The sequence below is a fragment of the Balaenoptera musculus genome, chromosome 1, assembly GCF_009873245.2.
Source record: "Balaenoptera musculus isolate JJ_BM4_2016_0621 chromosome 1, mBalMus1.pri.v3, whole genome shotgun sequence".
NCBI classification, from domain to species: domain Eukaryota; kingdom Metazoa; phylum Chordata; class Mammalia; order Artiodactyla; family Balaenopteridae; genus Balaenoptera; species Balaenoptera musculus.
Genome location: NC_045785.1, coordinates 112,425,969 through 112,439,369, shown reverse-complemented (window position 1 = coordinate 112,439,369; position 13,401 = coordinate 112,425,969). Strand labels below are relative to the sequence as shown.

Sequence of the window (13,401 nt, the reverse complement as noted above, 5' to 3'; positions counted from 1 at the left end):
GGCAGCTTCAGTCTCCTGAAGAGATCCGTGTGCCACCATCGCTGCTATCTCCATCTCAGCAAAATGTCACATTTCCTTCTTTGTCCAGGTTTGCCCAGAGCCTTTACTCCCGGGAATGGCAGTTCCACTAACTAACTCCTGTCTTCCCCCCCGGCAGGTACCATGACCAGCAGGACGTAACTAGTAACTTTCTGGGTGCCATGTGGCTCATCTCTATCACATTCCTTTCCATTGGTTATGGGGATATGGTGCCCCACACATACTGTGGGAAAGGTGTCTGTCTTCTCACGGGCATCATGGTGAGTACCTGCCTCGGCCAGTTACCCTTCCCCACCCACCGAATGCTGCTAGGAGCAGCGCCTTTATGGTGGGTGCAGGGGGCCCTCCTCATCCGGGCATGGGGCCAGCTGCTAGTTAACAGGCCAGCGTGTGTGTCCCTGCACGTAGAAAGGCAGAGGTGAAATCTGCGTGGCTTCTCACTGTTTCATTTCCTTGTCTAAGATAGGACTATGTCCCAGTTCCTGACAGTTAATGGCCTCTTCATAGCCCCCCAGAAATGGGCCGAGTGAAGCTGGCCGTGGGTCTTACCCTCTGCTCCCACCCACCAGCCCCGGTGAGCATCAGGGCTTGCAGTTCATTGTCCTCTTTCCTGTCGCCTGGGCCCCGCAGACCTTGGTACCACATCTGATAAGAGTATAGCTAGAACTCACTGAGCCGGCCATGAGAGACCCGTGTCCTAGACTGGGTTGGCCACTGGTTCGGTCTTGGTTTGATGACATGACCCTGGGCCAACTCTTGGCCTCTGCATCCAAATGTTGAGGTGCCAGTTTCCGAGTGCCAGTTCCCTCCCAGTGTTGGCACCCGGCTAGCGTGTGACTGCATCCCCATCTCTCCCCAGGTGTCCAGCAGCTGTGCTGCCTCCTTTCAAGGTGTATATTCCTCCCGCCCATCACCCTGCCATCCCCCACCCCTATACACACCGTGCCCGTCACATGGCCACACAGTACGGAGTTTGGGAGAGATGCAGGTAGGGAGTCAGACCAGAGTCTGAGTCCCCGTTGCTCGCTGCAGCGCTGGACCCCTCCTGCTCACCAGCCCCACAGCCGCAGGCCTCTGACCCCATGACCTCACTGTGGACTCCAGACAGGGCACTTAGCCTGTTGGACCTCAGCATTCTCGAGTACCAAGTGCGGATGGGAGGCCTGCTCTGCCCTCCTCCCTGGCTGGCGAGGGGGATAAACTGCAATGCTTTATGGTAACGCACTCCGTCAGCAACAAGGAGCTGCGCCGCCTTCAGTGCTGGCGCGTCCTCGGTGTCCCTGCCGCCGCTACTCCTTCACTGGCCGGGGATGAGGGCTCCTCGCCTTGCTGCGCTTTCTGGCCAGGACAGGCAGCCCTGGTCTTTGACCTCCTTCGCAGAACCCCAGAGTAGAGTAAACACACAGGGTCCTCTTTTCAGAAGAGGAAGCTGAGGATCAGAGAAGGAGCAGGCAGCTAAGCCTGGGTGTCGTGGGGCTGAGGGCGGACAGGAGGCCTGTGACTTGGTCCTAGGGCTCCGCGGTTGGTTACGACAGCCCTCCCCAGGGAGCCCTCTCCGCACCCCCATCATCAAAATCCTTCCAGGACTCCCTCAGATTTCAGTCATCACCCCCACTTCTCCAGGAGGACACCAGAGACCCTCCTTCTGAAAGGGAAGTGACTCCTTTCTGCAGTGGGAAGGGGGTTAAGCCCTCGCCAGCCTGGTGGCCTCCTGGGACTGATCTTGGTGACAAAGCAGCTCAGAGCAGCAGAGGCCATAGGGTCAGAGGCCTGGGGCCGTGGGGCTGGTGAGCAGGAGGGGTCCAGCGCTGCCACGTCACGACTGGACACCATCCTCTCCCGTTTCGACTGAAATCCAGAGCTGGTGCATATTAGCAGGTCCTGGGCAGCAGTTAATGAGAAAAGGCTTAGCCCCGGGGTTGGGATAAATCACGGGTAAGTGTAAGGCCTCAGAACAAATACCTCCCATCGGTTAGTAGGAGTCTATCTGGCACAGCTCCAGCTGTCACCAGGAAACCAAGGAATGATTCTTCCTTCCAGAAAGGAATGAAATGCTGCCCGAAGGCCAAAGCTTTCCTGTCTCAGAGCCGCTCCTGGGGTTCAAGCTTTGTGCCTCAGCACCAGCTCTCAGCCAGGCCCGCACAGAGCCGGGCTGCCAATAGGTGGATGGCCCTGCTGGGAGCCTCCGTTATTTTTAAATACCAGCCATTCACCCTCTCAGCACGGAGCTGTGCCCCATCCAAGAAGCGGCCCCATAGCCACCATTTCCCTGGTTCCCTCACTCCTGCATCTCCGGGCTTCTGCTCTGGCACAGCTGGGGTGTGGGTGGGCAGGACCCCTGGGCCCCTCCCTGCCTTCTCCTGGGGTGTGGTCTTCAGCACCCGCTTTTGCTCCTGGGGCTGTAGCAGCTCCTTGGAAAGGAGTGTTTGTTCCTTGTGGAGAGAGGTGTGATCAAAGTGGAAAGAACAAACAAGTGAGGAGGAACCGATACCCACCCCCCATATTAAAAATACAGCACATGCCTTTTATCTTCTCCTTTTGCACAAACCCTGCTGCGTAAATATATACCTATCTATAACAGGGACAGGGAGCGTCCCTCCTCTCACTGTCAGTGTGTTTACCCAAATTAAAATCAGCTGCCTCCCTCTGGGGTCTGACAGTGAGGAACCCTGGTGGCATTTTTACTAACAAATGTGACTTTTCCAGCTGAGTCACTCCTTTCCAGGGTTTCGCATGGCTGAGAATCCCTTCCTCCCCTCTCCCAGCCTCCCGACACTTTGTACATCTCCTGATTATTATTGCAAGTGCCTTTACTAAAGGTAGGGCTTCCTGTTTGGTTACCATGGACACCATGCAGGCCAAGGCAAGGCCTGCTCGGGAAGGGAAAGGAAGAATTTGTGTGTGCGGGCTGTAAATAGTCTTAATCATTGTTTTCTCTTGGCAATCCCAGTAACGGTGTAATTATCAACCATTAAGCAGGGTATATAATTGTCTGAACAACTTGACATTGTTGGCACAGACCTGGTGTGTTTGAGAGATTTCACCCACAAAAGCAGGTATCTCAAAGTGCATCATCTTTCCATAAAGAATTTTATGATGACAGTTATAAGGTAGAGAGAAAGCTGGCAATATTTAGTATCCAGAATGGGCCTTTGAAGGCTTTTTTGGTTCTGCAGGCATCTGGAAGACTTTCGGGGCCCCCAAGACTCCTGGGTAGAAATCCCATTTCAATACAGCCAGTTTCTAAGGCTGGACTCACTCTGTGGACCCTTCATGAATTAGGGACAAATAGACAAAAGCTTCCAGGATATCTGTGGGGGTCACTGAGCTTTTCCCCGAGGCTTCATGAGAGAGGCTTCTTTGAACTGCAAAAGGAAAGGGATGATGAAGTAAAAGGTAGCACAAATTGAGTCATTTGGGGAGGAGGGAAAAAGAGGGCTCAGTAAGACATCTGCTTAATGTCAGTTTTAGAAGACGAGCTTCTCCCTGAAACACCTTGGTTTCAAACCAATTGATGTTATTTTAGTTGTTACATGGTATCTGTTGCAGAAACAGAATCCAACTGTAAATCCTCCAGGCTTCCCTCCTCCATTTGTCACTTTCATTTATGTTTTATTTTATTTTATCTTATGCTTCTTTAGTTAAGTACACCTCATACTTTTCCCCTTGGGATACTTGTTTTTTGAGACTCTAAGGTTTTCCAGCTGGAAAATGTTTCTTGGACACAAGAAGTAGGAGGACCAGAGTGGAGGAGACTGGGTCTCTGGTTTGGGTCCAGATCTATGGATGAGTTAGGCATGTTGACCCCAGGCCAGCCCCTCCTTTCTCTGTTCACTCCTGTGCTTCTGCTCATCATGTACCTTGGCAAGGACGACCTCATTAGAGGTGAACCCTCTCCCCTCCCACAGCCCTCCCGTGGAAATAGTGTTGGACAGACAAGACCCAGGGAATTCAGTTGGTGTCAACAAGGATTCAGGACTTGGCACCTCTGAAGGCAAAAGTCTGAGTCATGGATTTGCTCCACAATCTGACCCCATGGAAGTCATCCCAGCAGCTGCTTACCCTCTTCTGTCCCACTCCGATCTCTCCTCACATGGCCCCGCTGCCCACCAACCATTTCTGAGATTCCACACGAGGACAGCTAGGACAGCAGGAGCTCTCACACACCCAAATCAGCCAAGTCCTTGGCAATCTGTCTCTTAAAACCAACCCGCATCCCTGCCGTATCACACAAGCATTCCCAAACTGCTAACAGGGCCCTGTCAGGCTGATAAACTCATCTAAGTAAAAAGACCCAAAAGGAACATAGGTGATCATTATACCACTTGAAAGGTGAATACAGCAGGAGGGAGGGGGAATCCCGTAATACTTCCTTTATTTCCTCTAAAGAGCCAAAGTTGACCATTAACTTCTGACTCAAGTCTTAGGCTTCTTGTTCTTCCTGCCTTCCACTCAATTCCCATCAGCCCATCCTTTTTTCCTATTGTCTGCTTCTTCCTTTCCACTTCCCCTGTCTGTCCCATCTGTTGAGGAGGCAGCACAACTTGTTCCCTGTCTCAGTCTCTGCTCCAGCTCTATGTCTCTCTGCATCTCCCCTCTCCCCTTCCCTTCCCTTCCCTTCCCTTCCCTCCCCTCCCCCCGCTTCTCTCTCTCTCTCTCTCTCACACACACACACACACACACACACACACACACTGGAGAGGATCAGTTTGTATTTCAGCACCCTGAACACCACTTTCTGAAGGTTGCTGACGTCTGACCCCATATTTACAAGGTTGCCTTTTAATGGGAATGACCAGATTAGGCTTCATTATTGGCTACTTCCCTAATTCAGCCAGATGATGGATTTTCTAAAAGAAAAGTTGAAAGTATCCACTGCTATCTATTCAAGTTAGAATTAGGGGTTAAGAACCAAGCATCCGTCAGAGAAATATCCATAGGAGAGCCTTGACATCTTTGAGTTGAAAGAAACTGGGAAATGTCATCTAGCCCAGCCTCCTGCCTGCATGCAGAAATGAATCTTAGTCATATAAGATAGATGGTTCCTTAGTTAGAACACTCTAGCTTCTCATTAGAACCCTTCTGCATTCAGCATCCTAGGTTGTGAGCCATAGCAAGAACCATGGAGCAATCCATCTAGACCCTGGAACTTCGGGATTGTGGATGGTTGATTGTTTTAATGAAACTTCCAAAGTGGCGTGGTGAGCAGGGAGACTCCTTCAGGCTAATTCTGCCCCCAGCTTTCAGGAGTGATTTAAGCAGAGTTTCCCTGGACCCAGGGAAATGAGGAAGCCTGGAGCCTGGGAAGAACCCTCTCCATCTGATGTTCCATTTTTAACACAGTGATATATCCCTCTTTTTGGGCGTTCAGCCCAAAGTTCTTTTGTAGCTCCATACAAAAGAGAGGGATTATATACTAGGTCTGCTTGAGGGGAAATGGAGCACACATCTTGCCTCTAGAACAGCTTCTTTTTAAGCTATTTTTTGCTTTTAGAGGCCTGGCTCAATTGATGACACCTACAGCCCAGGCTGTCCAACTGCCCATTACATATCCTTTGAAAACTGGGCACAGAGTCTCCTGCAAGTCACAGATGCCAGGAAAACAGGGCCGTCCCTGAACACGAAAGGAAAATGAGGTCAGAAAAGGAAAGTTCACACAGGCTCCTTTCTTTTCAGTTTGTTGTGCTAGAAATGGGTGGCTGACCAAGTGTACCGAGAAACATGAGATTGTTTTCATGGGAACCCTTGTAAAAAGCTGGGCGAAAGCGTTGCCAACTTCACCTGTGCCAAAACCTTGCACCAACCAACCTTTGCCAACCTCTGGCAAAGGAAAGAGATTATGAAGGAGAGAGTAGGGGATTGATCTACCATATGCATTCCGCCCAATTCTGGTACGGATTATAGTACCTTTGAAAACAGTCTTTAAGGTTTCCTATGCATTCTGTTAGACTGGGTGAGCCCCAAATGTTATTGATGGATTCCTTCAATCCTAGGACCTCAATTGCTAAACTGAGCTCTGTGGCAACTGTAATTACTGTTTGACATCTAGAGGATCAGACTGCTGACTTTTCTGAGCTTATTGTCTCTTTCCACGAGTGGAGGTTAGGATGGTGCAGGGCCCCACGTGCAGGAATAGGGTGATGGTCACCGAGGGGCATGTGCTCTCTTCCAAGAACCAGGCAAGGGTGGGCCTGTCATCTGCTGCCTGCAGGAGAAGCAGGGCAGGAGCAGTTCTCTCTCGATCCACCCCCCACCACACACAACCAGGTCAAGATGCACAGCGAAGAGGACTTCAAAGTCCTTTGGAAGAATGTTGGGATGAGCCCATTTCTGCTCATTTCTCAGACAGTCAAGCATGTGCCCAGAGGATTAGGAGAGAGAAAGTGAGTCCTGAGGAACCGGCCTCTTTTACTCACTCTCCCTGGGCTTCCCTGGAATGGACCTTCCAGAGCAGAATAAGAACGCTGCTCTGGAGAATCCTGAGCACCTTCTGCGGGTTCCCTTAAAATCCTGATTTGAGGCAGGTGTGTTGTTATCGTCTTTTAAATCTCTGAAAGATGGTGAATTCATGAGCCTCCTGGTGAAAGCAAGAAGGAACTGAATTTCTTGTGCTGAGTCATAGGCTAGACCTCCAGTAAAAAGACCCAACTGGGAGCAAGCTCAGCCACTGAGTACACAGACTCATGCCAACCAGTGTAGCCCTGGGAAGCAGTCTTGGCGGGGTGATGCTTTGCCTCTTCGTTAGATTATTATCAGGAAAACTCTCCACCACCAACAGGTGATCCATCCATACTGCATGGCTTTCTTTCCTCCTGGCCCCCTGCTCTGGAGCTGGCAGTGGGGCTGGGATATGCATGAGGGAGGGGGAGCGTGTGTGGATTTTCTGTCTTCCCTGCACACCCTGGCAGGTGACCAAGTGATTGTTCGGTGTTTTAAATTCCCCCAAGCCTCAGCCCCATCCAGTATCCTGCTCCATGAAGAAGTGGCCAGCTTTAGGAAGGCTCAGTCTCCCAGAGGTCAGCTCTGCAGCTAAGCCAAGAGCACTGCAGACCCCTTCATGGGTGCGGGAATCAGGGCCCTGATGGGTTTTGTGGCTTGGCCTTGACCAGCCAGAGTTCAAGTCCCCACTCCACTCCTGGAGACCCCACCGTGGGCCCGGGGCACGTGGAGTCTTCCGCCTGAGCCCTGCCTCTTAATGATGTGCTCTCTCCCCTGGTCCTCTTGCTGTCCCCTCACAGGGTGCGGGCTGTACTGCCCTGGTGGTGGCCGTGGTGGCCCGAAAGCTGGAACTCACCAAAGCAGAGAAGCACGTTCACAACTTCATGATGGACACTCAGCTCACCAAACGGGTAAAACGCCACTGTCCACGTCTTAACGGGGGACTCAAGACCAACATGGGAGCCAGTCAGAAAGTAGCCACAGTGGGTTAGGGCCCCACCTTTCAGTGGAGGGTTGAGGGAGCCCCAGACACATGCAAACAGCCAGTGCAAAACGGGCACAATGTCCCAATGCTGAAGGCTCCTGTCTTCTCTTAAATCACTGTGCATGGTTCAGGCGACCAAATAACTTTCCTGATAATTAAATCTATAGCATACAATGATGTAACCTGCCCCCCTTGCCTAATGGTACCGAGTAAATCACCCAGCATGAGGTGTTTTTGCTTATGCTTAAATATTTTCATGCTTCTCATTAGGAAGGGCAGTAGAAAGTCTTAAAAACGATATTGGGAATGTATCTAAATCCAACCCTTTAAAAAAAATCATTACAGACAATCACTCCGAAATAACGTTCATCAAAATGTCATCATCCAATTTTCCCCCTTTTGGGTTTTCCAAATAATGTTTCTCCCTCGCAACTTCATGAAAGTGGGTAAGGAGGGTGAAAAACTGAATATAAGCAGGAATGGGAAGATCATTTAGCTGCTAAAAGTCTGACACCCCACTGAATCGTCAGAGAAGAAAAGGCCCATTTAGAAGAGACAGAAACGAGCCTTCCAGGAAAACAGCAGGCCAAATGAGCTAGGCAGAAGCTGTTTATTTAATGACAGCTTTTATGGAAAATTCTTTAGAGCTGCAGGCCGAACGAAGGTCAGTAATATGATTTCCTGCAAAACTCTCCTCTTTCCGAAATGAGAGCAAAGCAAAACCCTGTGCTGGGGTCTTGGCCGCTCTAACAAGTTTCTCATTTAGGATTAAAGTGGGTTAGGAGACCCATGAGCCACGAGATTTTGATTGGGGTTTTTGAAAGCTGGAGAAAATATTCAGTGATGAATGTTGCAGCACAGTAAAAATGTGTTCTAAATAGAGACAAAGGCAGGAAGGGAGAACAAAAAGAGAGGGAGAGTGACAAAGGGTGGGTGTGCTCACTCAGAGGGAGGCGTGGGGGAATGGGAAGTTGCCAGGCCTCTCCAGTTTCTCAGCAGAATTATTTATGGTGTTTGATTGTTTGGTCTTTGATTACATGTACTGGATTCTTTAAAGAGCCTCCACAGATGTTAAAAAGAAGGGGTACAGGCAAATAGTCTTCCGTCGCTGCCATACAGATGGTTGTATACGGTACATCCTGGCACTGAGCTGTCCGTGGTACAAAAGAAAACATGATTTGTATCATCAAGATGGCAGGATTGAGGGCCATACCTGTGTGTAGGCCAGCCGGGTTCCACCCAGAGCCCTGTAACCTAGCTGCTTTCCTTCAGCCCCCTAGTAAGCATGCAGAAGTCATGCTAAGTATTGAGCAAATTACCAAAGTTGCCTCTGTTCTCCTGGAACAATTTGGTGCAGGAGTCAGGGGCAAGGGAGTCTAGCCTCCAAAACCTTCTCAGAAGCTGTTTCTTCGAGCAGAGACGTTAACAGCCTCTCTGTTTATTCTATTTGCTTTTTGAAACCAAGGATGTACTTTGTATATCATGTTATTCCTTTGTCCTCTCCATTTTTCACTCTGTGAATCAGACATTACAGGAAAATAAAGCCGAGGAAAGCCAGCTCCCTCACATGACAGGAAAATAAACAATTTTTCTGCAATATAATTGTACAAGGAGATGAGATTGTGGTTGCTAATTTCAAGCTTTCAAAAATAATTCTCTAAAATCCTCCTCAAGTCCACTTACTTTTTGAAAAGTGGGACTGAAAACCAAATCAACAAATATTTATTGCCCATCTATGAGTACAAGGCATCTTTTTATCGAATAACATCTCACTTTTCTGAGAACACTTAAATCTGTTGAAATGTCCCTTTAATATCTAATATCTTTTCCCAGAGAAACAAACAACACGAAAGGAGTGGCCCTTACAGAGAGAGGATTCTCAAAGCTGGCAAGACTGGAAAGGTTCTTTTACCTAACCTTGATTGAAAGGAAACTGGCTGTGAGCTTGGCCTGCTCTGGCTTCAGCTCCCCTTGACCTGGTCTCAGAGAAGCCCACCTTTCTTCCCCTGGCGATGCCTCATCCATCCTCTGTCCTCTCCAAGTGGCCCGCTGTGTCCAGCAGGAGTGGCTCATGGGTCAGACAGAATTCACAGTGAATTCACAGTGAATTCTCAGTGAATTCCCAGAGAAAGATCCGACCTTTGGAGGAGCTGATTGGGACATAATTGCAAACCTCTCAAGAGTGGACAATTAATAGATTTAACAGAGAAAAGCCATCTCTTACAATACATGCAACCTTAATTCTTCAAACCTCTAAGCAAAAAAAAACAAAAAAGAGGAATTGTAACCTATTAATCCTAAAAATACTCAGATTGTTCTAGTCTTTATTTACTCTGCCTGTCTTGCTGTAAAGGCTTCAGCCCAGACTTTACCACTAGAGTCACACTGTTTTTATTCACTTATTTGCCAGGGGGGCGGGGGCAGGTGCGGCGGTGTTCTGATGGCACAGGGTCGGAACTCAGTTTCTGGTTTTCCTGATTCCCGTGGCTTTTCTTCTCTCACCTGTATAACTTGTCAACCCTGGTGGCAACATCATTTCTGTATTTAATGCAATCAGATCTTCCCACACTGACTTTGCAGTGTTACTGCCATTGTTAATCTAGAATTATAATTTATTGCTAACCTCTGGGCTACTAGATAATATATATGTAAATGACACACAGAGAGACTATGAAAAAGATACTAGATCCCCACCTTTTCTCCCACTCAGTGCTACACATCCCGCTGTCGCTGTTTTAGGTAACGAAACACATCCATCACAGCTGGATGGCACTCCCTGTGTTCTGGGGACACCAAGATGAGTAAGAGATGGTACCTGCCCTCACACTTACTGCCTGTCCTCAAAGAGCACCTCTCCTTTCTAAAGAGCAAGGTAGCTGCCCATGGACACACTTGACTTCAGAGGCACCACAGACAGGAGACGTTCTGTTTGCCACGCCTCCTCTCCACATCAAACCTGCAGACACCTCTGCGGTGTGTGCCACTGGCTGAGGATTTTGTCTCCTTATCCTTGCCACGATGGGTTCCTGCCTCAAATACTTCATCCAAGTACATTTCCCCGTGAAATCAATGAGTAAGACCAAAACCAAACCCATATCTTCCCTACACTAGTGCCTTCTCCTGCCTTCCCTGTTAATGACATCATTGTTCCTCCAGTCTCCAGGCCTGAAAGCTTAGCAGCATCTCTGACTCCTCTCTGCCCTGGTCCCCACAGGGGTCCGAGCAGCTTTGGAGTCTGATTCCACCTGGCCACACCAGCCTCTCCAGGTCCTCTGCCCACCATACTCAAAGCCACCATCTCAGTCTTGTACCATCTCAGTTGCTTGCTACCTTCTCATCTCACCTGGTCGTCCCTGACCCAAGTCATCCTGTACTTTGCTTCCTTGTGACTCTCCTTAGACTCTGAGACTTAGCTCTGAACATATCACCAACCTGCTCAAAAACCTTTAATAACCCCCCGGAACCTACTGATCCACTGATAAAAAAAGACTTTTCTTTATTTTTTATTTTTTTAAATAGGGGCTAATTTTTTAAAATTTTATTTATTATGTTTTTGGATGCATTGGGTCTTCGTTGCTGAGAGCAGGCTTTCTCTAGTTGCGGCGAGCGGGGACTACTCTTAGTTGCGGTGCGCGGGCTTCTCATTGCGGTGGCTTCTCTTGTAGCGAAGCACGGGCTCTAGGTGCCCGGGCTTCAGTAGTTGTGGCACATGGGCTCAGTAGTTGTGGCTTGCGGGCTCTAGAGCGCAGGCTCAGTAGTTGCGGCGCCCGGGCTTAGTTGCTCTGCAGCACGTGTGATCTTCCCGGACCAGGGCTCAAACCTGTGTTCCCTGCATTGGCAGGCGGATTCTTAACCATTGCGCCACCAGGGAAGTCCCGAAAACTTTTCTTTAATTATGAGCATGTGTCAAAGTTTTATCACAATCCTGCTAGGGGAAAAAAATGTGTTTTTTTCCAACAGGCTAATTCGAAGGTTTACTCATAGTAGGGGTCTTTTATAGGAAAAAGACAATGGTAGTCATTGTTGTACAGGGTACAGAAAGCCTGGCTAAAGGACACAGACTCCTGACTGACAGCTGGTAGGGCCCATGAGTGGATTCCCAGAACAGGTCTTAGTCTTTTAAAAATTTATCAGATAATCAATTGAGCAGTTATCACGAATGCTAATTCTCCCCAGAAGGGGACTATAAATTATATCGCCCACTAAAGTTCTGTCCCAGACAGACTGGGTACAGTTTTTCTTTAACAATAGTCATAGGAACATTGAGCTTTTGAGCTGAAAGCGTTCTTAGGGATGAGCCTCTCAGGCCCAGAGATGGGCAAGTGTGGGCCCCCAGCCATATGCAGTGAGCTGGGTCCCAGCCAGGGCTGCCGTTTGTTCTCAGGCTGGCAGGCAGCTCTCCAGCCATAACCCAATGGGTTTCCCAGAACAGCCAGTTCCTTGGAACTCAGAATGGTGGTTAGGGTCCCAGGTCTGCTGGAAAGAAAAGCCAGTTTACCTCCAAACTAGCTGAGCATCACATTAATAGCATTATGGAACTAGCCGTGGTTCATTACTGCGTTGCTATGGGGGAAGACTACAAACTCCAACTTTGAACCACAGAAGTACATCCCTCCGCACTCCCTGTCCCAGTGTCCTGCCAGCCACAGGGGTGGAGCCCCCGTTTCTAAGTGTTCGGTGAGGGCTTCTGGGTAAGGTGGGCAGAGAAGCCTGAGAATGGAGCGTGGAATAGGATGGGGGAGGAAGAAGAGAGGGTATAAGGGGGGAGATGAAAGAGATGGCAGCGGCAGGAAGCCAGCAGGAAGTGTGTGTGGGTGAGGGTGAGGGAAGTGAGGGGTTGGCGGATGGAGAAGAGGGGACGCCCCGGTTATAATGGACACCAGTCAGGTGTCTGAAGACGGGCCTGACCTGAGGGCTCTCAGATTGTGATTTTATCATCCCTTTAGATTTATTCATCTAAATTCAACCCCTGGAACTTCTTGAAGTTGTCGAAGTCACACCCACTTGCCAGGCCTGATCTGCCCTCCTCTCCAACTTCCCTCTCCCTGGGAGGGAGTCCTGGCAGCACGGAGGGCATGCTATTTCTTTCCCGGGGGCCCATCAGTAGGGCTCCTGGAATTTCTCTCCCAGGGCTCCCTGTGGCTGTTGGGAGCATGGGGGGAGGTGAAGAAGGGCGCCCCTCGTCTGCCCCACATGTTCCTCCTGCACCAGCCTCCACGAAGTCTGGAGAGGCAGGTTACCCTGGCAGAGAGGCAGCCAGAGCAAGTCGTCAACATGGATAATACGGCCAAGAGCTCAAGGAACAGACATATGTGTTCTGTTTTATGTTTTCTCTCGCTGGAGGTGGGGGAAGAAGCTGACATTTGTTGGGGGGAGGAACATCAGTAAAACTACTGTGTACTGAGGCGCGGTGCAGCCAGGCTCTGTGCTAAGTGTTTCATTGAATCAACACCACAATCCCATTTCACAGATTGGGAGAACTTGCATCACTCTGTAGCACCCTACTGTGCTGTAGTTTTCTCTGAAGCACTTATTACCTGACGCTATATTACACAGGGCATGCTGTCCCCATAGGATTAGAAGCTCCTTGAGGGCAGAAATGTTATTGGTTTGTGCATCCCGGTATTCTTACTTCCTAAACAGTATCTGCCCCATTGTAAGGGCTCAGTAAATGTTTTGGGAAGGAATGAATATGAAAATTGAGTCTCAGAGAGGTTCCGCAACGGTCCAAGGTAGAGATGATCATTCATCCCCTTGTGAGGTTTTTCTGAGGGCTAGTGGAACAATGTAAACAGAAAGTGTTTAGCATAGAGCCTGGCATATAGTAAGCACTCCGTGAATGTTAGCTGTCAGTATTATATGCAAGATCTTAGTTGGATGACTTTCTTGCCTGGGCTCATGAATCTTAGAGCCCTCCCTGAAGGACATAGGTCACTGAG

The 13,401-nt window shown here is 49.3% G+C and overlaps 1 protein-coding gene across 4 annotated transcripts in view; it reads left to right on the top strand.

Moving 5' to 3' along the window:
- Positions 1 to 13,401, top strand: part of KCNN3 (potassium calcium-activated channel subfamily N member 3) — a 180,424-nt gene that overhangs the window by 151,319 nt on the left and 15,704 nt on the right. For all 4 annotated transcript variants that reach the window (XM_036870085.1, XM_036870076.1, XM_036870095.1 and 1 more), the window contains 2 exons: positions 158 to 299; positions 7,278 to 7,388. In XM_036870085.1, the coding sequence (XP_036725980.1) occupies positions 158 to 299; positions 7,278 to 7,388 (253 nt within the window). The remainder of the gene's footprint in view (positions 1 to 157; positions 300 to 7,277; positions 7,389 to 13,401) is intronic.